The sequence below is a fragment of the Pseudogymnoascus destructans genome (genome assembly GCF_001641265.1).
Source record: "Pseudogymnoascus destructans isolate 20631-21 unplaced genomic scaffold scaffold_23, whole genome shotgun sequence".
In the NCBI taxonomy this organism is placed as follows: domain Eukaryota; kingdom Fungi; phylum Ascomycota; class Leotiomycetes; order Thelebolales; family Thelebolaceae; genus Pseudogymnoascus; species Pseudogymnoascus destructans.
Window position 1 is genome coordinate 206,184 of NW_020167542.1, and position 19,166 is coordinate 225,349.

Below are 19,166 nucleotides of genomic sequence, written 5' to 3' on the forward strand. Positions count from 1 at the left end.
TTACATAAACTATAGTTGCTGTAACCGCTGTTGTTATGTGCAGCCTCTCCATAAACCTGGCCGGCAAAACACAAAGACATCGGATAAAAGTCTTCCCGACCGGTGCGACCCTTTGAACAAACGCCGAAGCGCATCATCGACAAGGCTGGACCCTCAATTCTGCTTATTCCACAACATCGATATTTTATTGCTTTGATTCTTCTTGTACCAGTGGCTTTGTTGGATATTTATTTGTTTTGGAAGATCGCCATCTGCAACGCTCATTAATCACATGTCTTTTTGGAACAAAAACCCCTCTAGCTCGAAGCAAAAGATTCGAACAGAAAACGTCCCTGTCAAAGCATCACCAGGGACCATAAACAGGGCCCCGTCTCGTTCACAAAGTGAAGGGCGCCTAGCGTCGAGTCTGCCCAGGTCGAAACCTGTGGGACAGACAAGCAGAAGTTCGCGAAAGGATAGTTATTTGACGAAACTCAGCCTTCCCGAAAGATCCACCAGTCGCAAACGATCTCCAGTATACCAGAGGATAGAAAGTGACTCAAGTGAAGATGAAGGCCAAGAGTCACCGCCAGTCAATAAAAGACAGAGGCTGACGCCAGCGGTGTTGGATGATCCAACCCGAACCCTTCCGTCGCGAAAGCAGTTCTCACAAATAGATTCTACGCTGTTAATCCATGCCGCCGATATCGCATCTCATAAACTTGGTTATCGGGCCGCTTTTGGGAATACAACTTTGGAAGGGGCTCCAGTGTATCTTCAGTACCCTGGAAGCTCAATAGCCGAAAGGTGGGCTTCATTTTTCATACCGAAAACGCCATTGCTGACATCCTTACAGATACGAGCTAGTGTTCAAAAAAGATTCATTCGACCCCGTTGAGGAAATATTAGGAGTAATAAAGGACTTTACGGATTTCTTCCTCGATGACGAAAAAGAAAAACCGTTTGTGGACCCAGACACTGGTATCATCCGGCGGCTTGAACGTGCAAGAAACCTCGGTTCGTTGGAGGGGTTCAAGAGCGCCCTTGTCGATTATAACTCTGCAGTAGAGTCATTGCGAAATGGAGAGGATATTGCCACAATACTCGATAAGAAGCATAGCGTTTCCGAGAGCCTCGTCGTTAGAATTATGGCCCAGACGTATGATCGAGCGGTCTCTCCAAAGGTCGATCTCCTTAGAAAGTATGAGAACGGCACCAACGAGATTTACGGCGAGCTTAAATCTAATCTCGTGTACAAAATTCTTGCCGAGACGAAAATCACTTCCAAGCAAGTATTTGTAGATCTCGGTTCGGGCGTTGCGAATGTGGTGCTCCAGGCTGCGCTGCAGGTTGGCTGCGAAAGCTGGGGCTGTGAGATCATGGAAAATGCATGTTCAATAGCCGAAGCTCAGAAGGCTGAATTCGAAGCTCGTTGTCGGCTCTGGGGGCTCCAGCCAGGGTTGACAAGGCTTGAACGTGGAGATTTCATGGTGAGCGAAGAAATACGGGCAGCCCTCCAAAGAGCAGACGTTGTCCTTGTGAACAATGAAGTATTCACACCGGAGTTAAACGTCAGCCTGGTCAACCTATTCCTTGATCTCAAAGAAGGTTGTAAGATTGTTTCACTGAAGTCTTTCGTGCCGGAAAATCGGAAGATCAGCAATTACAACAACAACGATCCCTCCAACATTTTAGATGTTGCAAAGAAGGCATATTCTACCAAGAGTGTCAGCTGGAAGGATGAAGGAGGAAATTACTACATCTCGACCAAGGACAGCACAAGGTTACAATTGTATGGTGATCGCAGTTGAGTGGACTAGTTTGTGATTTGGCCGAGGCCTTTCATAACTTATCAACCGATGAGAGGTTTGAGAGGCTTGGTGTCTGAGGAACGTGTTAAACTGGGAAGTTGCATTTTGAGCGGTATTGACATATCCTTACAGTCATGGCAAAGCGCATCAATACCATTATTCTCTAGAATTTCGAGGCTTCATTCATTGCGTCCGCTTCTTGGCCCATACGAGCCATCCAACGGTCTATTAGGTCTTTGTTCTCCCTTTTCAAGCGAGCCGTTTGTTGTTCAGCCATGTTAAGTTGTAAATCAAGAGACATGTTTTCATCTTGGACTTGCTGTATACCGTGTAAGTATTCCGACTGAACTGGCGCCGGGTGGGGGGAACGGTACCACCAATAGTTGAGCCTTTCCGCGTAGCTCTTCGTCTCGGTCTTTGACCTTCAAGACAAGCTGCGCCCTCTCTGCAGAAAGATCCCTAATACGAATGGAATCTGCCTTGGCTCTAGTTTTAAGCCTCTCTAAAGTTTCTTCTGTGACCTTAAGACGACGCTGTAGTTGTCCCTTTGCTCGAAGTGCTTCCGCCAGATCACTCTTCACTTGTGCTACTTCCTCCTGGTTGCTTAAACCAGGCGCATCGTTTCCCGGCGAGGTAGGTATTGGAGAAGACGAGTTTGCGGATACCTTGGCCTCCAATGCAGCTGTCTGATCAGCAAGCCTGCTATCTGAGCTACCGTTAGTTTCCGTGCGAGAACGTAGGGGACCAGGGCGCCTCACAGGCATCGATGAGATCATAGTTTGCTTTCTTCAGCTCGTCTCGTTGCTTTAGGTTCTCCAGGTATTCTTGTCGCCAGGACATCATTCTCAGCATTGGTGGGGGCGTGAGCGGATCATTTGAGATATAGTATTGCTTGTTCTATTTGAGGGGGGTCGGTCACGCTCGTGGGGGGGAAGGCTGCGGTATTACCACAGTATCTCAGCCTGGCCGATCACAGCCTGGCCGAAGGCAGGCAGCCAACTTCGCTTATTGGTCGAAGCTTACTTAGACTGCCGATAATTGGGGGTCATAGGCTCTCCCCACGACATCGGATAGATCAAAGGTACAACACAAGGCACCATTTGACTGTTGCTTCTATTATTCTTGCTTAGCAACACGTCAAAAGCTGATACTATCTATCTACTGTGCCTTGTATTGCATACACGAGCAGGTCACATCGACAACTGATTGAGCCCCACCCAGACTCTTTCATACATCATTACCCGCTCCCATGGCTTCTAGAAAGAAGATCCTCTTGAAGGTATGCGCCTTGAATTACCTCCCAGACGTATGTGACAGTATCTGACAGTGCGGTTGTGCCAGGTTATCATACTCGGTGATAGCGGTGTAGGCAAGACGAGTTTGATGAACCAATATGTGCGCACCACTCTCTTCTGGCTGAGCTCTCATGGGCATACTGCGTCGCAGACATCCTTACTGATAGATGCTGGGTTAGGTCAACAAAAAGTTCAGTGCAAGCTACAAAGCAACTATTGGCGCCGATTTCTTGACAAAAGAGGTGCTGGTGGACGACCGTTTGGTGACGATGCAGGTACGGCAACCCTGCTACGACGAGGTTTAATGAGCGTACTTGCTGACGTTTATAGTTATGGGATACTGCCGGCCAGGAGCGCTTCCAATCATTGGGGGTTGCTTTCTATCGGGGAGCTGATTGCTGTGTTCTGGTCTACGACGTAAATAACTCGAAGAGTTTCGACACCCTTGATAGTTGGCGCGATGAGTTCCTGATCCAGGCCTCTCCGCGGGACCCGGAAAATTTCCCATTCGTGAGTGCTCTGCGGAACCCCTCGAAATCTAAGCTAAAATACGGTCCAGGTCGTCCTCGGAAACAAGATAGATGTGGAAGAGAACAAGCGCATGGTAAGTTAATAGAGAGCGCCATCGGATCAACGACGTAACTAACTGTGCATCAAGATCTCATCAAAGCGCGCAATGACCTTCTGCCAGTCGAAGGGTGGCATACCATATTTCGAAACTAGCGCTAAGGAGGCGATAAACGTTGAACAGGCTTTTGAAGGTATGATATATCCCCCGTTGAGCCCTTGGCAATCGCGCAATAAGCATATTCTCCCATGGAACCATCAATACACAGTAATCTAGTCACTGACCTCAAGCGTAGTTATCGCCCGCAATGCCCTGGCACAAGAGGAGTCGGAGGAGTTCAGCGGTGATTTTGGAGACCCGATCAACATCCACATGGAGAATGATAGAGACGGATGTGCTTGTTAGGCGCTATAGATATTGGGCAGGCAATTGCAGAATCGACTACCATTTCCAGTTGTCTGGTAGAGTACGTGTGGGTTCAAACACAGCTGGTATATTGGGCGCCAGCGCCGTTTGCAGCTGGAATCAATTTTGTGAGGAGCGCAGCCATGTATATAGAATCACTGGCTGAACGGCGCAGATGGCGTTTCATTTCTTCACGTCATTTCCAGGGCCTTTCACAAGCAATGATCAAATCGTCCTGCCCGCCTTCGTAGGCAGAATACTCCAGTATCTTATATTTCCGTGCCTGGCAAAGTCTAATCTTGGGGATACTTGCTACATTGATGCCTGTATCTACCTTCGTAAACATTGTGATCAAACCGTATCGACAGCGGGTGGTAGTTTACTTCCAATATTCCATGTGCCTATACAGAAGTATAAGGGTGTCGAGGTGAGCAGGTCGAAGTACGCACCTTGAAGCGTAGCCCGCCATGGCCAATGCACGGATAAGACAGGAGTACCCTAGCCGAGTGATGTCGTCTTCACAACACACCAATACAGATTGCGAACACAACTTGTCGCAACTCAACAGCCTAGTTATGTGAATAAGGACACGTCGAACCGTACATACAGGCATCTCTCCGAAATGTATTAATCGGCCGCGCCCGCGTTTCCCTTCGAGGAGCAATATCCTACCAAACTAAGGCGGACATTGAACTCCTTCCATGGATCGAACAACCTGGCTCGCCTTGATGAGAGTGAGGCCCTGAGTTATCCGAGTCTTCACAGTACCCCGCAACTCCGCAGCTAGTTCATTATGGCTTCGCGAGACCAGCCCGCATCGTTGCCAAGCGTGGCAGATACGTATGAAGTTGAACACTTCAGCCATAGGGCGTCAGAGGAACATCTCGAGCGCTCCGTGCCTGAAGAATCAAGCCCGAAAGTTTCTGGTTTCAGAGCTAGTACAGGACTACAGAATGTGGCTCGTCGAACACTAGGCATTATCCTACTTCTGATAACCGTTATATTGTGGACCGTCTCAAATTTCCTCGCGAGCGTGAGTGGTTCAGCTAGGCTTCAAAGATTGTGCCGACTAATTGCCTTTAGTATATCTTCGCGGATAACACATATTCGAAACCATACTTCGTGACATACTTTAACACGGCGTTTTTTGCCATTTCGTTAATCCCGATCCTATCGAGAGTCGCCCATCAACAGGGATTCCGTGAAATAAAAACGTCGTCGGTCTCATTCTTCCGTCACTTTCGCAGAGGCCAATACTGCCATGAACAACATATAGACGAAGATGGTGGGCAGCTGGATCTTGACGGGCACTCTGCAGCGCCATTATTGCAAGGCGATGCTTTGGGAACTTCCAGCACTGGCGGATCGGTTCTAGATGCAGGAGAGACGCAGAATGCCGTCCTCACCTTAAGTGAGACCGCTGTGCTAAGCTTGGAATTTTGCTTTCTCTGGTTTCTCGCGAACTATTTCGTTGCGGCTTGCCTTGAATATACGAGCGTTGCAAGCTCAACTATTCTCACATCCACAAGCAGCATATGGACGCTTATCTTCGGCGCGCTCCTCAAGGTTGAAAAGTTCACCATCAACAAACTTGTTGGTGTGCTCGCGTGTCTAACTGGTATCATAATGATATCCATGGTAGACTTGTCTGGGAGCAATGATGGCAACCGTGGCAAGTTTCCACACAAGTCCCAGAGAGAGATCGCTATAGGTAAGAACATTTCGATTTACCCACCCCTAGTACTTTTAGGAGAATAATCCTAATATTGCAAGCAGGAGACATCCTTGCTTTCAGCTCAGCTGTGTTGTACGGAGCGTACTCTGTGGTTATGAAGAAACGAGTCCAGAACGAGGACCGTGTGAATATGCCGCTCTTCTTTGGGCTGGTTGGCTTATTCAACGTAATTTTACTCTGGCCAGGATTTGTTATCCTGCATTTTACTGGGGTTGAGACGTTCGAACTTCCCCCGACAGGCAAGATTTGGACAATTATTGTGGTAATTATCCCCAGACATCCATGCCGTGATATGTTTTATAATGCGAGCAACGGCAATATATGAGGTCCGAGCTGACAACAAACAGTTAAATACAGTGTCGTCTTTTGTTAGCGACTACTCGTGGGCCTATGCGATGCTCCTTACAACTCCACTGGTGGTCACCGTCGGACTGTCGTTGACTATCCCCCTATCCTTGGTTGGGCAGATGATCATTAGTTCGCAGTATTCAAGCGGGTTATATTGGGTGGGAGCATTCGTCATGGTTCTTTCGTTCCTTTTCATTAACCATGAGAGCCAGGAAAAAGATGAAGAGGACGCGACAGCATAGCAGGAGAAATACCCCAGATATTGAGATTTAGAGCATTTGAGAGTATATGATATGGCGCCAGGAGCTGGACCCGGCGGGGCGTCAACGGAAGTGGCCAAGCTTCCGAATTGCATTTGATGGGATGCTTTGTAGTTGCAGAATTATAGAGCAATGAAGGTTTATGGAAGCAAAGTATGTACGTACATTAGAGGCGTGACATGGAGACCCAGCCACATGCTAGTCATGGTATTCAATAAGAGATGTGGTTCTTAAAACCTATATGAATGAATAAACCGTTGTGATTCAAGAACTTATAATGAAGGCGGAAAACTGCCTAGATATTCATATAACTATATGCTGGCATAAAATTTATTGCCCCGACATTCCCCTGGTACAAAACAATGTAACCATTACACCAACCCGTAGGATGTTGTTCTCTGCTTTGATCTAATTTACTTCCTCTTAGCTGCTCGCTTCAACCCACGAGTATCCTTCTTCATCCTGGCATCCACCATCTTGTAACGACCCTTTACACCTCTTGGTCGTCCAGCAATACCACCTCTACCGCCACCAGCAACAACCACCTTCACCTGGGTCTTCGGCTTCTTCTTCGCCGCATTGCTCATGAGCTTGGTGATGCTCGAAGCCTTCTCCTTCTCGGTCATACCCTCCTCGTCGTTGAGCAAGGCGGACTTCTTGCGCAGCTTCTCCAGACGTTGTGCTGCATGGAACTTCTTACGGTCCTTTGCTTCTCGGACCTTCTTTATAGGTCGAGCATTCATAGCCCTCAGCTTCTCCTTGATAGCAGCAGCTCCTGCGGCTGAAATGGGGCGATGCGGCTTGTCATGCTTTCCCTCGTCATCCAAGAACCACTCTGGCAGGCCATCGCGGTCTTTGAAAGCATACTTGTTGAAACCTTCGTCGATGAGATCATAGCTAGACTTCTGTCCTGAAGCGATCTGCTGGGCAAGCGTCATGGCTTCCGCAGTAATAATGTCAATATCTACTGATGTTAGCTTAACGTAATTTTGATTCGGGGCTGAGAAATTACCAAGTTTGCCATTCTTAAGCGGCTGCCCCTGATCTTGCCATTGTGCGTCTCTGCTATCCCGCTTAACCACTTCGAATCCGTCTTCACTATCCGAGTCTGACTCTTCGAAACCGTTCGATGTTGGGACGCTTTGTTTGGATTTTGGCGCTTTCTTAACTTCAGCTCGTTTGCTTTCAGCCAGATCTTCCAAGTCGTCCAAACCAGCAGCTAGTTCCTGCTCGTCTTCCTCGTCATCGGCTTCTGATTCTTCCTCCACAACACCACCGATATCTTTGAAGATATCTTGATCGAAGAATTGCGCGGCTCGTTTTGAAAGTCCATTGGGTTTCTGCTGCTCGTTGTCGAGATCCGTAATGAGAGATTTGGTCACCGGTGCTCCTTCATCATCGGAGGATTCGTCACTGCTGTCGTGTTCTAACTTCTCGTCATCGCTAGCGTTATCGGCAGAGAATCCCTCCCAATCTCCGTCTTCATATTCTTTCCTGTTCTTCTTCGCTCTGAATTTTGCGTCCGATTCCGATTTGCGATCTTGGTATTGGTCGTACATCGAATCCAGGTATCGATCCAGTTGATCTTGCTCCACATCACTCTCCTCCTCCTCTTCACGCAAGAAAACACCATTTTCACCTCCTTGCCGCGCCTCCGCCTCCGTTAGAATAGCCATTTTCCCCTTTGAAATCTTGTCCACGGCGCCAGCCTTATCAACTGATTTCAGCGCAAACATCGAGCCCTCTCCATTCGGGCCAGCCTGTTCAAGACCAATCTCAGTTGGTGCTGTCATGTGCAACTGCATTCTAGTGATTTCCTTTTGCTTCTTTTCATTCTCACGTCGACGCTCCCTCTTTTTCCTCGCCGTCTCCTTTGCACTTAATTGTTGGAGATCCTCTTGTATGCGTAGCTCCTCGTCCATAGGTTCCACTTCAGCAACTTCCTCGCTAGCTGCTTCCGCTGCAATGCTCTTCTTCGTAGCAAATCCAAACTTCTCCCGAACCTTGAGACGCCACTTGAGCAGATTTCGGAATTCTTTTCGGCCCAAAACGCGGAGATCCTTGCAACAATCTCTAATTTCCTCTATTGTCTCCGGCATCTTGTCCAGAGCTGCAAGAGCAACGTCGCCATTTGGTGGTTGGTCGAAACTAAATCGGTTGAGACTTCCGAGCATAGCAATCGGGTCGGTAGTTTGGATAAATTCGCTGGCGGGAACCTCCTTGAACTGAGTGTAGTTACCCTCCTCGTAACCGTCACGCTTCCTCTTCTTGATCTCCGGGTTGAAAACCTTAGCCTCGTTATTTGGCGTAGGATCTGCTAGCTCCGCAAAGACAAATTTTGGATCCAGGAATTTGGGATCGATCCGTTTCGGGGCCTTGAAACCTTGACACACAACGAAGATTTCGGCGGAAACATTACGGGACGATGGGGGTTTGGTAGCTTCGACTTTCGTGAACAGCTGGTTGAAAACCCACAGTAAACTGTTGTAGTCCTTGGATCTGAAAACCTTCGTAACAAATGTTCCGCCTTCGACAAGGAATTCCGTGGCAAGTTTCATGGATTGAAGAGCTAATTCTGCCTGGTTGAAAGAATCCTGTACCCAGGCAGTACCAACGTTGGGCGCACCATCGTGCAAAACTGTGTCTGCCTTCCATGTCTTGAAATGGGATCGAATTGTCGCGCGACATTTATCAGTCGTAATATCGCCTTGGAATGTAATGACTCGAGGAATAGTTTTGATGGGCGACAGATCAACTCCAACGATGAGACTGTTCACCGGCATACACTCTGCTGCTACTTGAGACCAAGACTATAAACCATTAGCAAAATTCGTAGACTAAGGTAGGATGTAAGGACTTACTCCAGGCGCGGCGCAAAGATCCAGCAAAACTTTACTCTTTTCAAGGAAGCCATACTTCTTATTGAGCTGAATGAGCTTGAAAGCGGCACGGGCACGGTATCCTGAAGATATTGATTAGAAAAATGGCCAAGTAATGTTTTGCAGCAGCAGTAAAAACATTGCCGCCTCAAAACTCGTATAATTCGACAATGGTATTACCTTTCTCCTGCGATGATAATTAGCTCCGTAAACTTGAGGCAACGAGGGAGGGAAGAGCTTACTTTTGCCAATTTATACCATTTATCCAAACGGCCTTTGCCGTGCTTCTTCTGAATACCCATGGCGGCGTATTCGTCGGGTAAGAGGCACAGTTGAGATTCGTCGGGGGAGTGGTTTGGTGGGATATCACAACCTCAAATAAAAGGTACATGGGCAATGAAGAAAAAACGAAATGTCCAACGTCTTCCGAGCGGATTAATATGTAGCCGAGAACCTTTTTCTATGCGGGATGTGGGGAAGATAAGATAAGATAACTTTACGCGTAAAGCTGTTCGCGTTAAGAAGCTTCTACGCGTAGCACTTAGCAATTAGGGGACCCTGCGCGTCTTGGATTCATGTTTGAAATCGCCTCCAATCACCTCCACCAGCCCGACCTCTCCTTGTCCTCGACGATACTGAAGAGTAATATATCGCCCATCTCGAATATACAAAGGAGCTTTATCCACAACACAAAAACGAAAGAAGCAGACTCCGCACAATGGCGCCTCAAGGGGAGAGCTCGAAAGAGAAACGACTGACATCAATAACGCCTCGAAAGTTTACTCGGTTCTTTACTCCAAGATCCCATGGCCCAAGTGCAGCTGGATCATTGAGGAGGATTCTCTTTGATGTCACCGCACCGGCGAACAATCGAAGGGGGGTGCAGTCAAGTCCTATCAGACCACTCAATACGATTGCGGACCAAGAGAATAGCCCAATTTCATTTACTCGCGATATGAAGAGGCGCAAACTTCTACATACTCCTGAGCCGACCTTGGCAGAGAAAAGCTCTCCTTGTGACGACCCATTCAGCAGCTATGCCGGGGACATGACCCCGGAATATGGCCTTTCTTCTAGTTTTGCCGCCGAGGGCTTTGAAAGATCCACCTGCGAACTATCCACGCATCCAGACTGCGGCGACGATACTCCCAGGTGTACAGTTAGTGAGGAGCCAAGTACTGGGCGCTATGCATTACCAATCCGAAGGTTGGCTTCACGAGGACTGGCAGGCAACTTGCTCCGCTCACGGCATTGTTCAATACCCTCCCGCCGCCATGACACTAGTTCTCCTATTTCTAGTATGAAATCCAACCTTCCATGCGAATGCAAGCTAATTTTATGTTTAGACTGGCAAGATGAAACTGCACCATTCTATTCTCGCCCTGAAGACACACATTTCTGCAGTAGTATTGAGGGACCCGACCGTTGCATACCTTTTTGTGTAGCAAGCTGCAACAGTATGTGCCGCTCGATTACCTATATTTCACCTGCTAACCCTCTTGATTAGCAAACTCCTTAATGGCTGTCGGTGATGAGGAAGGCCGCATACGGATACTAGAATCTGCAAAGGGGAGCCAACCTGCTTTCAAAGACATATATGTTTCCTTCCGGCCGCACTCCAATGCCATCATCGACATGTGTTTCTCCCAAGATGACTCCCTCATCGCAACCGCCTCCGGCGACCAAACCTCCAGAGTAATCGACATGGCCACCCAAACAACAATATCAGTACTCAGCAATCACACCGCCTCCCTCAAACAAGTCCGCTTCCAACCAGGCGCAGCCAACAACAGCGTCCTCGCAACATCCAGCCGAGACGGCAGCGTCCAGATCTGGGATCTCCGATGCAAAGGCATGGAAGGCCCAGTTCAAAGCATCCAAATTCCCCTCGACCCCCTCGACAACCCCCTCCAACCCTCCCCTCCCTCCAGATTAAACTACGGCGCCGTGATTAACAGCATCTACCAAGCCCACGCCCCCTCCCGCTCCCTACCCCCCCTCACCTCCACCGACGGCCCAACCCGCGGCGAGATCCCCGGGCGCGCCGGCGATGTCTCCGTCACAGCGCTCACTTTCCTTCCAGCAGGGCACGAACACCTCCTCCTCACGGCCTCCGAATCAAACGCCACCGTCAAACTGTGGGACATCCGCTCGCTCCAGCGCCCCCGTCGTCCTCCAACTGCCATATCCTCCACCGCATTACCGCGGAGCCACAGCCAGTGGCGGCACTTCGGTGTCAGCTCGCTGAACATCAGCGGCGATGGAAGTAGGCTGTACTCCTTATGCAAGGATAATACCGTGTACGCCTACTCGATGGCGCATCTCATTCTCGGGCGCGCACCGGATCTGGCATCGAGGAATCCGCCGAGGAGACATGCGTTGGCGAGGGAGCAGGAGGGGCTGGGGCCGCTTTATGGGTTTAGACATAAGAAACTGCATGTTACGTCTTTCTATGTTAAGTCGGCCCTTCGCGAGGCGAGGGAGGGGAAGAAAGAGATGCTAGCGGTGGGAAGTAGTGATGGGTGTACCATCTTGTTTCCTACTGATGAGCGGTACCATCGCCGTGGGGGTGCTGCTCCTAGTTCCGCGGCGGTTGATACCGAGTCCGATGATGGGCAACCGCAACTCCCGCTTCTGCGGACACAGAGCGAAGCCCCTAGAGTCGCGGATGATATCCCTATCTACACCAACGGAACGCCGCTTGTGCGCGGACATGATAGGGAGGTGGGCGCGCTGACGTGGACAGCGGGGGGTGAGCTGGTTACTGTTGGGGATGATTTCTTGGTGAGGTGCTGGAGGGAGGGGGAGGGGGCGAGGGATTTGAGGATGGGTGGGGAGGAGGGGGGAAGGAGATGGGGGGCGGGGTGGGCGGATGTGGAGGGGAGTTATGATGATGATGAGTAGTAGGGGTTGGATTTATAGCGATTACTATGGTGGTAGTGGTGGTGATGGTGATGGTGATGGTAAATTTTAATTAATAGATTAATAGATACCCCGTTGATGCTCGTTCTTCTTTGTGGTGGGAGGGGGATAGGGGTTGATTCGTGATTCTGGTTTTATTGAGTGGTATGCCCCTTACAACTAACCGCTCTCAAACAACGCTGACTATCCTGGAAAATGAGGCAAGAACAGAAGTATATCCCCGAGTAAGCCATCTATCAAACCCAATATACAACCCTCCCCAAAGCCTCACCCCAAACCTCAATCCACCCACCAAAGCCCACTCCCAAACCTATCACTACCAAATTTACCTACCACCTCACTCCCTCGCCAACGCTCTCCGTACCACCAACCCTCACCACCCGTCCATCCTCTCAGTCGCCCCTCGCCCCTTACAGCATACATACACCTGCCGCCACCCGTCCACCCGCCCGTAACCGTCCTCGTCCCCCCCGACGCGGCCCAAAGACGGGCCTATTTCCCCCAAACAAAGACAAAGGATCAAAATAGTTCTACTGTTATACGGGACTTTGGTGCTTTCACCGGGGTGTCGATGGCTTACCATGTCCGTCTCCCGAGCAAACCGTGGCGAGGGGGTTAAGGCTGAGGGCATTGGGACAAAGGATGGGTTTGGGTGGGATTAGGATGGGCTGGGCTATGGGAATTCCAACCCCCCCATCTCCTCCCTACTGCCGATAAAATGCAACACATACACCCCTGGCCAGACGTGCCTATCCATGTATCTACCGCCAACACCGGGGGACAGCGGGGTGTGGGGTCGACGGGGTCAGGGCGGCATGGGAGGAGTTACAGTATACATAGTACCCCTAGCGGTGAACGAAACAGCTTTCCCCATCCCCCCAGCGCCGCCCGCCGCCCCGTCCCGTTTTCCCCATAACTCAATTGACCCCAAACAGGCTGAATCTCACCTCACCTCGGCTCGGTGTAAAAAAAAAAACGGGGCGGGGGATGCATGGGGATGCACGCCCACCCCGTTTTGCGTACGTACCACACCAGCAAGGACAGGTATCTACGGTTAGCTGCATGCTACTAGCCGCATGATGGATCGGACTGCTGGGGAACAGAGCGAAGGTTACAAACAGGGAGAGGGAGTTGCACAAAAACTGTGATGTGAGGTGAGTGAGGTAGGTGATGGCGGCCTAGGTCCCGAAAATACATAATTTGACACTACACATCCATACGGTGCATACAAGGTGCCTGCCTGCATAGTACATTACACAACGTACATGCAAACCAAAGCACAGGCAAGGGTTCTCACATTCTCGCCCTGGCTCACAGCTCACCGCCCCCATTTCAACTTTTTAACACCAAAACATAGCAGCACAACATCACATTTCTTCTGCATCTAGTCAGGTGTGAGAGGGGAAAACCGCATGCTTAAGATTCCCCCAAAAAAAAACTATCAAATGCTCTCAAGGCACAAACGATCCACTATCTTTACACTAGGACATCCCCTCGAATCCCTGACCAAACAGCGCATAGCAGCATAGCAAGCCCATCCATCCATGCCAGGTACCAAACAACGCAGTAACAACGCAGAAACTTGACGCACAGCAAAAAAGCTGGTTAGGAAAAGGATAATATACGAACAAGGTATCTGAAAAAGCAAAATCGACGACAAAGAATCGACCAAGAGGAGATGAATAGAGAGACGGAAGAAACAAGAGGCCATTAATTATAGTACCCAGCCCCAACCCCCACCCCCAAACGCAAAATCCAGAAACCAGTAAGCAGTAGGGCATCAAACCGTACATAGCTGGAACCAGCCAAATATGTGCGAGATATTAATAGCCGGAAAGAGGTAATTCGAGAAGGCGTAATTTCCCCCATATAATTCCCCACCCCCAGAAGCCTGTCCTTTGTATAGCCCCAAAAAACCCCAGGGAAAAAACCAAAACGATGCCAGAAAACGCGCAAGATATATGACCGCTGTATGCAAGAACGACAAGAGGAAAGGGAGATTTCAACGGGCTTTCCCATTCCAAGCCAGCCCTAGGCACACCCCAGGACCGCTTGTTTGATCCCCAGAATACCCCAGACCCCGCTCCTTTGCCCCACCTGAAATTTGTGAAAAGCACTTCTAGTTCCAACAGAGAGATGATAGGAAATGACGAGGAAAATAGGAAATCAGCAGATGCTGTCGTCGTTGTCCTCGGCGCCCTGAGAGATCATCGAGGGGGTCGAGACGTTGGATGAAGCCTCAACGTCATCTTCGTACCCGACGAGGGCCTGGGAATGTAATCGGAACGACTCTCCCATGAGACGAGTGATACTAGTAGAGCGTTAGTAAAGGTTCCTTGGTATAGATTGCAGGGACAAAACTTGCCCCCAAACGACAACCTCATCAAGCATACCACCCCAAATACGAGCAACGGCCGAGCTGAGCTTCGAGTCGTAGACATCCAACGAGTCGTCGTCAAAAAGGCTGCGGACCTTGTTGTACATCGCCAGCTCCTCCTCGGTCGCGGGCTCCTCGTCATGTTCCAGACGATACAGCCAGAGACTGAGGATGACCATCAGGTCTAGACCGCACAGCGGATGCTCGATGCTCCAGCTGGTGGCCGAGGTTCGCGCGACCCAGCGGATACCCTGGAGGGCAGCAGTCTCGAGGCAGTCGAAGCATTCCTGGATGACCTTGATCATCTCGCTAGAGCGCTTCACCCTGCTTCGGGCGTTGGACATTGCGGCTGCAACTTCGTACGAGTCGTGGTATCTGAGGGCTTCCTGTATCGACTTGAGGTCGACCTCGAGGCGGGCGCGGGCGTTGCGGAACATGGCAAGGGCATTGAAGATCAGCGGGTGTCCCTTGTGCGGCGCGCTCAGCGAAACCGTAACGCGCTCCGAGTCGCAGAGTGGCAGAGATTTCTCCCACGTCTCCAGGGCGAGGCGAAGCTTGTACTCGGTGACGACGTCCTGAAGGGCCTCGGGGCTGCGCTTGTGGTACCAGACCTCCAGGAAGAGGGCGTTGATCATCACTCTCGTAGCGAAGGCGCTGTAGCGCAACGATTGCCCCTGGAAGAGATTGTCGTGCGCCTCCATGAACGAGGGGACGTGCGATTCCACAAGGTGCTCGCGCCACGAGGCATCGTCGTCGACGTCCAGGTTCCACAGAGACTCTGTCGACGGCAGCTCAAGGTCCTCGAACTCGTTGAAGCCAATGGCCGGCGTGTGGTTGTAAGTCAGCGTGAGAAGACCGAAGAAGATGTAGACCGCATAGTACGTGCGTCTGCAGCCCTCGTCCTCGACCCACTCAGCCCTCGAAGGCTGAGCGCCCTCACGAGCCTCTGTGCGCAGCTTCAGTTCGTAGCGGTTCCCGGCAACCATGTTGGCGAGCAGGCTCTTGATAGAACAAGCCCACTCCAGCCCCTTCGCATCACCGCTCCAGCTGGTAAACACCATGTTTAGCAGGGTGCCCTGCATCGTCCACAGAGGGCACTTTCTCGAGCTGAAGTTCTCCTTGTTCTGGAGGAACTGGTTGACAAGCAACTTCGCGCCGATGTGCAGCATGTACGCCTGCGCCTGGTCAAACGCGTACAGCGCACCGATGGACAGGACGGCCAAGAGGAGCGCGGGCGAGACTTTGGTTGGGCGGAACGATGCTGGGTGCAGGAACGGCAGGTGGTGGTGGAAGAGGGTGAAGTACGTCGACAGATACCTGTTCAGCGAGGCCAGGTGGGGCAGACGGAACGTCTCCACGAGGGCGCCTTCGCCATCGGCACTACGGATGTTGTCGAGGATCGCGATGCGCTGCTCTTCGTCCAGCACCTGAGGGGCCTTTGGGGCCTGCTGCAGCTGGCCGGCTGGTCGTGGAGAATCGTGAGGCGATGCCTGTCTGGGGGTCGCGGAGGCGGTCGGTGGAAGCGAGTCGATCATGGCTTGCAGCGCTGGTACCAGCCCATTGCATGCGGACGCCGAATGACTGTGCATCGGGCCGAGACGGCTGGGCTGGGCAGTACTGGCGCTGGCGAACGACGGTTGCGAGTCTTGAGAGCCGGAGACGCTGGATGAGATCGAGTGCGCGCCACGGTCTGCTCCAGACGGTGGCATGAACGCATCCCACTGCACCTGAGGCAGGGAGATTGCACCGGAAGGGTAGGTGACTGACGGGTCCATGAGGGAAGAACCATTTCCGGCGAAGGCCATTCCAGGTCCTTGTTCGAAGGGTCCAACACCCGCATTTCGCATCGCCACCGTCGCCTTGTGGTGCAAATCGGTCATCAGCATCGCCGCCGTCTCAAGGTCCACCATGCCATCACTGCTTGCCTCGATCTGCTCGAGGGCAGAGGTGTCGATAGCAATAGCCGACTTCGTCGGTGCCTTTCTACGCTTCACGTCGCTGTGGAGGGGGATCCCGCCGTCCTTGGCATGGACCGTCCGGTCATGTCGGAGGAGTAAATCTCTACGGACAAACGTGCTCCTGCACTTGAGGCATTTGAACGGGCGTTCTTTGGTGTCTAGGATAAAAAAACGAGTTGGCTTTGCATGGTCAAGAAGCAGGTGAGAGAGTAGTCGCGGGGAGGTGGGATGTGGGGGGAAGGGGGGGAAGGGGGGGGTAAGGGGAGGGAGGAAAACTAACGAGATCTTTCGTGCCTGCTGCGGTGTTCGCTCCTGCTGAAGGCGCGATTGCAGAACTGGCATTTGTACTTCTTTTCTGGGACGAGCGAGGACTTCCGGGCCGCGGCGGGGGAAGCGGCGATGGGATTCAGAGCGGTGGCAGGCATGACTGTGATGGTATGGTACCCTTCAAGACGATGGTTGAATATCGTCTCGGAACGCGAGCTGAGGCGTGTCGTTTAAAGTGTGAAGGATTTCTGTTGGTGTATGTTTGTCATTCCTTTTTCCTTTCTGATCATCGATTTCCGTGATGGATATGGGTGTATTCCGGTCTGGAGGGTCTCTTGTGGCGAGAGATTCGAGGATTTGCGGGCGACGGGGTTTGGTAGCGGGTTGTTCGAGAGTGAGTGAGCGTTGAAGGGTAGAATGAAGGGGATCGTTGAAGGGGATGACGGTCGCGTGAGCGTGAATGTGTTGTTGGTTGAAGGGGGTATAATAAAGTATTGTAGATGGGCAGAGTAGAGAAGTATAATGAGGGGAGGAGAGGATGGATGAGGATGATGAGGATGATGAGGATGGATGAGGATGGATGAGGATGATGAGGATGATGAGGATGATGAGGATGGATGAGGATGGATGAGGATGATGATGAATGAGGATGATGATGATGATGATGGCTTTATTGTAGATGAGGGGGAGGGGGAGGGGGGAGGCGGGAAGTAAGGAATGAAGTAGGAGAAGAAGGAGGGGGAGGGAAGGGAAGGAATGTTTGGTAAGGGGGGAGGGAGGGAGATGGGATGGGAGATGGAGATGGGAGGTGGTGGTGGGTTGGTGGGTTGGTGGGTGGTGGGTTGGTGGGTTGGTGGGTGGTGGGTTGGTGGGTTGGTGGGATGGTGGGTGGTGGGTTGGTGGGTGGTGGGTGGTTGGCGGGTTAGTGGGCGGGTTAGTGGGCGGGTTAGTGGGAAAGGTGGGAGATGGGGATGGGGTGGGAGATGGGGATGGGGGATGGGAGATGGGAGGGGAAAGTGGGTGTGGTGGGTGTGGTGGGTGAGATGGGTACGTACGTGGGGGTGAGGGGAGGGCGAGGTGAGGCGAGGTGAGGCGAGGTGAGGCGAGGTGAGGCGAGGGAGGCGAGGGAGGCGGGGCGAGGTACATGGGGTGTTAGTGTGAGGGACAGTTTGTATAGTAGTACTGTGGTAGGTAGAGTAGTAGAGAGAGTAGAGAGGAGGGGAGTAGAGAGGTTAGTAGTAGAAGTAGAGAGAGTAGAGGTTAGTAGTAGAGAGAGTAGAGGTTAGTAGTAGAGAGAGTAGAGAGGTTAGTAGTAGAGAGAGTAGAGAGGTTAGTAGTAGAGAGAGTAGAGAGGTTAGTAGTAGAGAGAGTAGAGAGGTTAGTAGTAGAGAGAGTAGAGAGGTTAGTAGTAGAGAGAGTAGAGAGGTTAGTAGTAGTCGTAGAGGGAATAAAGAGGGAATACTCGAGTACCGTGTGGCCGGTACTGTCCCCTCCAGCCCACTACTCGAGTACGGGCATCTGCTTGTCTCACATCATCATTACGGTCGCCAGAGGGAGCGGGGGTACGAGAAAGGTACTCCCTCCTCCGTGTCTCTGGGCTTCCGCCCCTCCGCGTCTCTGTCTCTGGGCTTCCACCTCCGTTTGCTGTTCATTCCTCTCTCCATGCTGCGCCCCGGCCATGTACCTATCCGTGTACCTCCACCCATCCAACCACTCATCCAAGCCATCAACCCTACAGTCGTCTTGAGCTGGGCTACCTACATCTGTTGATATCTACATCTGTTGATATACACCTACATCTATATACTACATCTGTTGATATACACACGTACCTGCATGATGAGAGGTGAGCCACTGCCAGATACAGGCACAGCACGTTGAGTAAATCGAGAAAAGAAAAAAAAAAGAAAAAGGAAAAAGAAAAGGAAAAGGAAAAAGGGGGCTGGTGGTGCTGTTGCCCCTCTAGCAAGGGAGGGGGAGGGGAGGGGAGGGAAGTGGAACTGGAGTGAGAGTGGAGGGAGTGGGGGGAGTGGGAGGAGTGGGAGGAGTGGGAGGAGTGAGGGGAGGGAGGGGAGGACTTCTGTCCAAAACGTTGTTTTTTTGGGGTCAATTTCCCACCCGTCTCCAATCACAGCACGCCTATAATTATTCCCAATATCTGACCCGTTACATATCACTCCAGCATCCCGACATCCCGACATCCCGACCCGACATCCCGACATCCCAACATCCCGACATATTTGTTTGTTTCTGTTGTCCTTCCAGATTAAGCCACAATTTTTTATTCCAGGGGACGATCATCGAGGTTCACATATACCGACACCATTCTTTCTCGATACCATGACGGCGCTGCAAAGCGGCA

General features: G+C 51.2%; 8 protein-coding genes across 8 annotated transcripts; 5 read left to right on the top strand and 3 right to left on the bottom strand.

Moving 5' to 3' along the window:
* Positions 1-271: 271 nt before the first annotated feature.
* On the top strand, positions 272-1,790 carry DOT1 (Nucleosomal histone H3-Lys79 methylase; the record flags this gene model as incomplete). The annotated part of the gene is made up of 2 exons (XM_024471174.1): positions 272-786; positions 836-1,790. 2 exons carry the CDS (start codon positions 272-274, stop codon positions 1,788-1,790), a joined length of 1,470 nt encoding a protein of 489 aa, XP_024320878.1.
* Positions 1,791-1,920: 130 nt separating this feature from the next.
* Positions 1,921-2,685, bottom strand: VC83_07608 (uncharacterized protein). Its single transcript, XM_024471175.1, has 2 exons — positions 2,549-2,685; positions 1,921-2,496 (listed from the first exon to the last, which is right to left on the bottom strand). Exons 1-2 carry the CDS (start codon positions 2,640-2,642, stop codon positions 2,096-2,098), a joined length of 495 nt encoding a protein of 164 aa, XP_024320875.1. The 5' UTR covers positions 2,643-2,685; the 3' UTR covers positions 1,921-2,095.
* A 169-nt stretch (positions 2,686-2,854) lies between these two features.
* Positions 2,855-4,340, top strand: VC83_07609 (uncharacterized protein). Its single transcript, XM_024471176.1, has 7 exons — positions 2,855-3,069; positions 3,132-3,185; positions 3,265-3,360; positions 3,416-3,595; positions 3,645-3,689; positions 3,744-3,846; positions 3,949-4,340. Exons 1-7 carry the CDS (start codon positions 3,040-3,042, stop codon positions 4,056-4,058), a joined length of 618 nt encoding a protein of 205 aa, XP_024320876.1. The 5' UTR covers positions 2,855-3,039; the 3' UTR covers positions 4,059-4,340.
* Positions 4,341-4,588: 248 nt separating this feature from the next.
* On the top strand, positions 4,589-6,640 carry VC83_07610 (uncharacterized protein). The gene is made up of 4 exons (XM_024471177.1): positions 4,589-5,091; positions 5,142-5,769; positions 5,835-6,055; positions 6,141-6,640. The coding sequence occupies exons 1-4, from the start codon at positions 4,852-4,854 to the stop codon at positions 6,381-6,383; spliced, it is 1,332 nt and encodes a 443-aa protein (XP_024320898.1). The 5' UTR covers positions 4,589-4,851; the 3' UTR covers positions 6,384-6,640.
* SPB1 (AdoMet-dependent rRNA methyltransferase spb1) lies at positions 6,641-9,665 on the bottom strand. The gene is made up of 5 exons (XM_024471178.1): positions 9,523-9,665; positions 9,461-9,467; positions 9,263-9,363; positions 7,414-9,211; positions 6,641-7,365 (listed from the first exon to the last, which is right to left on the bottom strand). The coding sequence occupies exons 1-5, from the start codon at positions 9,580-9,582 to the stop codon at positions 6,815-6,817; spliced, it is 2,517 nt and encodes an 838-aa protein (XP_024320897.1). The 5' UTR covers positions 9,583-9,665; the 3' UTR covers positions 6,641-6,814.
* A 155-nt stretch (positions 9,666-9,820) lies between these two features.
* On the top strand, positions 9,821-12,184 carry VC83_07612 (uncharacterized protein; the record flags this gene model as incomplete). Its single annotated transcript, XM_024471179.1, has 2 exons — positions 9,821-10,737; positions 10,788-12,184. Exons 1-2 carry the CDS (start codon positions 9,999-10,001, stop codon positions 12,182-12,184), a joined length of 2,136 nt encoding a protein of 711 aa, XP_024320900.1. The 5' UTR covers positions 9,821-9,998.
* An 88-nt stretch (positions 12,185-12,272) lies between these two features.
* Positions 12,273-13,357, top strand: VC83_07613 (uncharacterized protein). Its single transcript, XM_024471180.1, has one exon. It carries the CDS (start codon positions 12,349-12,351, stop codon positions 12,655-12,657), a length of 309 nt encoding a protein of 102 aa, XP_024320899.1. The 5' UTR covers positions 12,273-12,348; the 3' UTR covers positions 12,658-13,357.
* Positions 13,358-13,526: 169 nt separating this feature from the next.
* Positions 13,527-17,444, bottom strand: VC83_07614 (uncharacterized protein). Its single transcript, XM_024471181.1, has 3 exons — positions 16,818-17,444; positions 14,568-16,695; positions 13,527-14,513 (listed from the first exon to the last, which is right to left on the bottom strand). The coding sequence occupies exons 1-3, from the start codon at positions 16,960-16,962 to the stop codon at positions 14,369-14,371; spliced, it is 2,418 nt and encodes an 805-aa protein (XP_024320894.1). The 5' UTR covers positions 16,963-17,444; the 3' UTR covers positions 13,527-14,368.
* Positions 17,445-19,166: the final 1,722 nt, after the last annotated feature.

Excerpts from the sequence above, each read along its gene's own strand:
- VC83_07608 (XM_024471175.1), bottom strand. The coding sequence starts at position 2,642 with ATGCTGAGAATGATGTCCTGGCGACAAGAATACCTGGAGAACCTAAAG. Across the intron at positions 2,497-2,548 it reads CTATGATCTCATCGATGCCT|ATAGCAGGCTTGCTGATCAG; the intron begins GTGAGGCGCCCT and ends ACGGTAGCTCAG.
- VC83_07609 (XM_024471176.1), top strand. The coding sequence starts at position 3,040 with ATGGCTTCTAGAAAGAAGATCCTCTTGAAG. Across the intron at positions 3,070-3,131 it reads GAAAGAAGATCCTCTTGAAG|GTTATCATACTCGGTGATAG; the intron begins GTATGCGCCTTG and ends CGGTTGTGCCAG. Across the intron at positions 3,847-3,948 it reads CGTTGAACAGGCTTTTGAAG|TTATCGCCCGCAATGCCCTG; the intron begins GTATGATATATC and ends CCTCAAGCGTAG.
- VC83_07610 (XM_024471177.1), top strand. The coding sequence starts at position 4,852 with ATGGCTTCGCGAGACCAGCCCGCATCGTTGCCAAGCGTGGCAGATACG. Across the intron at positions 5,770-5,834 it reads CCAGAGAGAGATCGCTATAG|GAGACATCCTTGCTTTCAGC; the intron begins GTAAGAACATTT and ends TATTGCAAGCAG. Across the intron at positions 6,056-6,140 it reads AGATTTGGACAATTATTGTG|TTAAATACAGTGTCGTCTTT; the intron begins GTAATTATCCCC and ends GACAACAAACAG.
- SPB1 (XM_024471178.1), bottom strand. The coding sequence starts at position 9,582 with ATGGGTATTCAGAAGAAGCACGGCAAAGGCCGTTTGGATAAATGGTAT. Across the intron at positions 9,212-9,262 it reads ATCTTTGCGCCGCGCCTGGA|TCTTGGTCTCAAGTAGCAGC; the intron begins GTAAGTCCTTAC and ends AATGGTTTATAG. Across the intron at positions 7,366-7,413 it reads GCTTAAGAATGGCAAACTTG|ATATTGACATTATTACTGCG; the intron begins GTAATTTCTCAG and ends TAACATCAGTAG.
- VC83_07613 (XM_024471180.1), top strand. The coding sequence starts at position 12,349 with ATGCCCCTTACAACTAACCGCTCTCAAACAACGCTGACTATCCTGGAA.
- VC83_07614 (XM_024471181.1), bottom strand. The coding sequence starts at position 16,962 with ATGCCTGCCACCGCTCTGAATCCCATCGCCGCTTCCCCCGCCGCGGCC. Across the intron at positions 16,696-16,817 it reads CAGCAGGCACGAAAGATCTC|ACACCAAAGAACGCCCGTTC; the intron begins GTTAGTTTTCCT and ends TTTTTATCCTAG. Across the intron at positions 14,514-14,567 it reads GATGAGGTTGTCGTTTGGGG|TATCACTCGTCTCATGGGAG; the intron begins GCAAGTTTTGTC and ends ACGCTCTACTAG.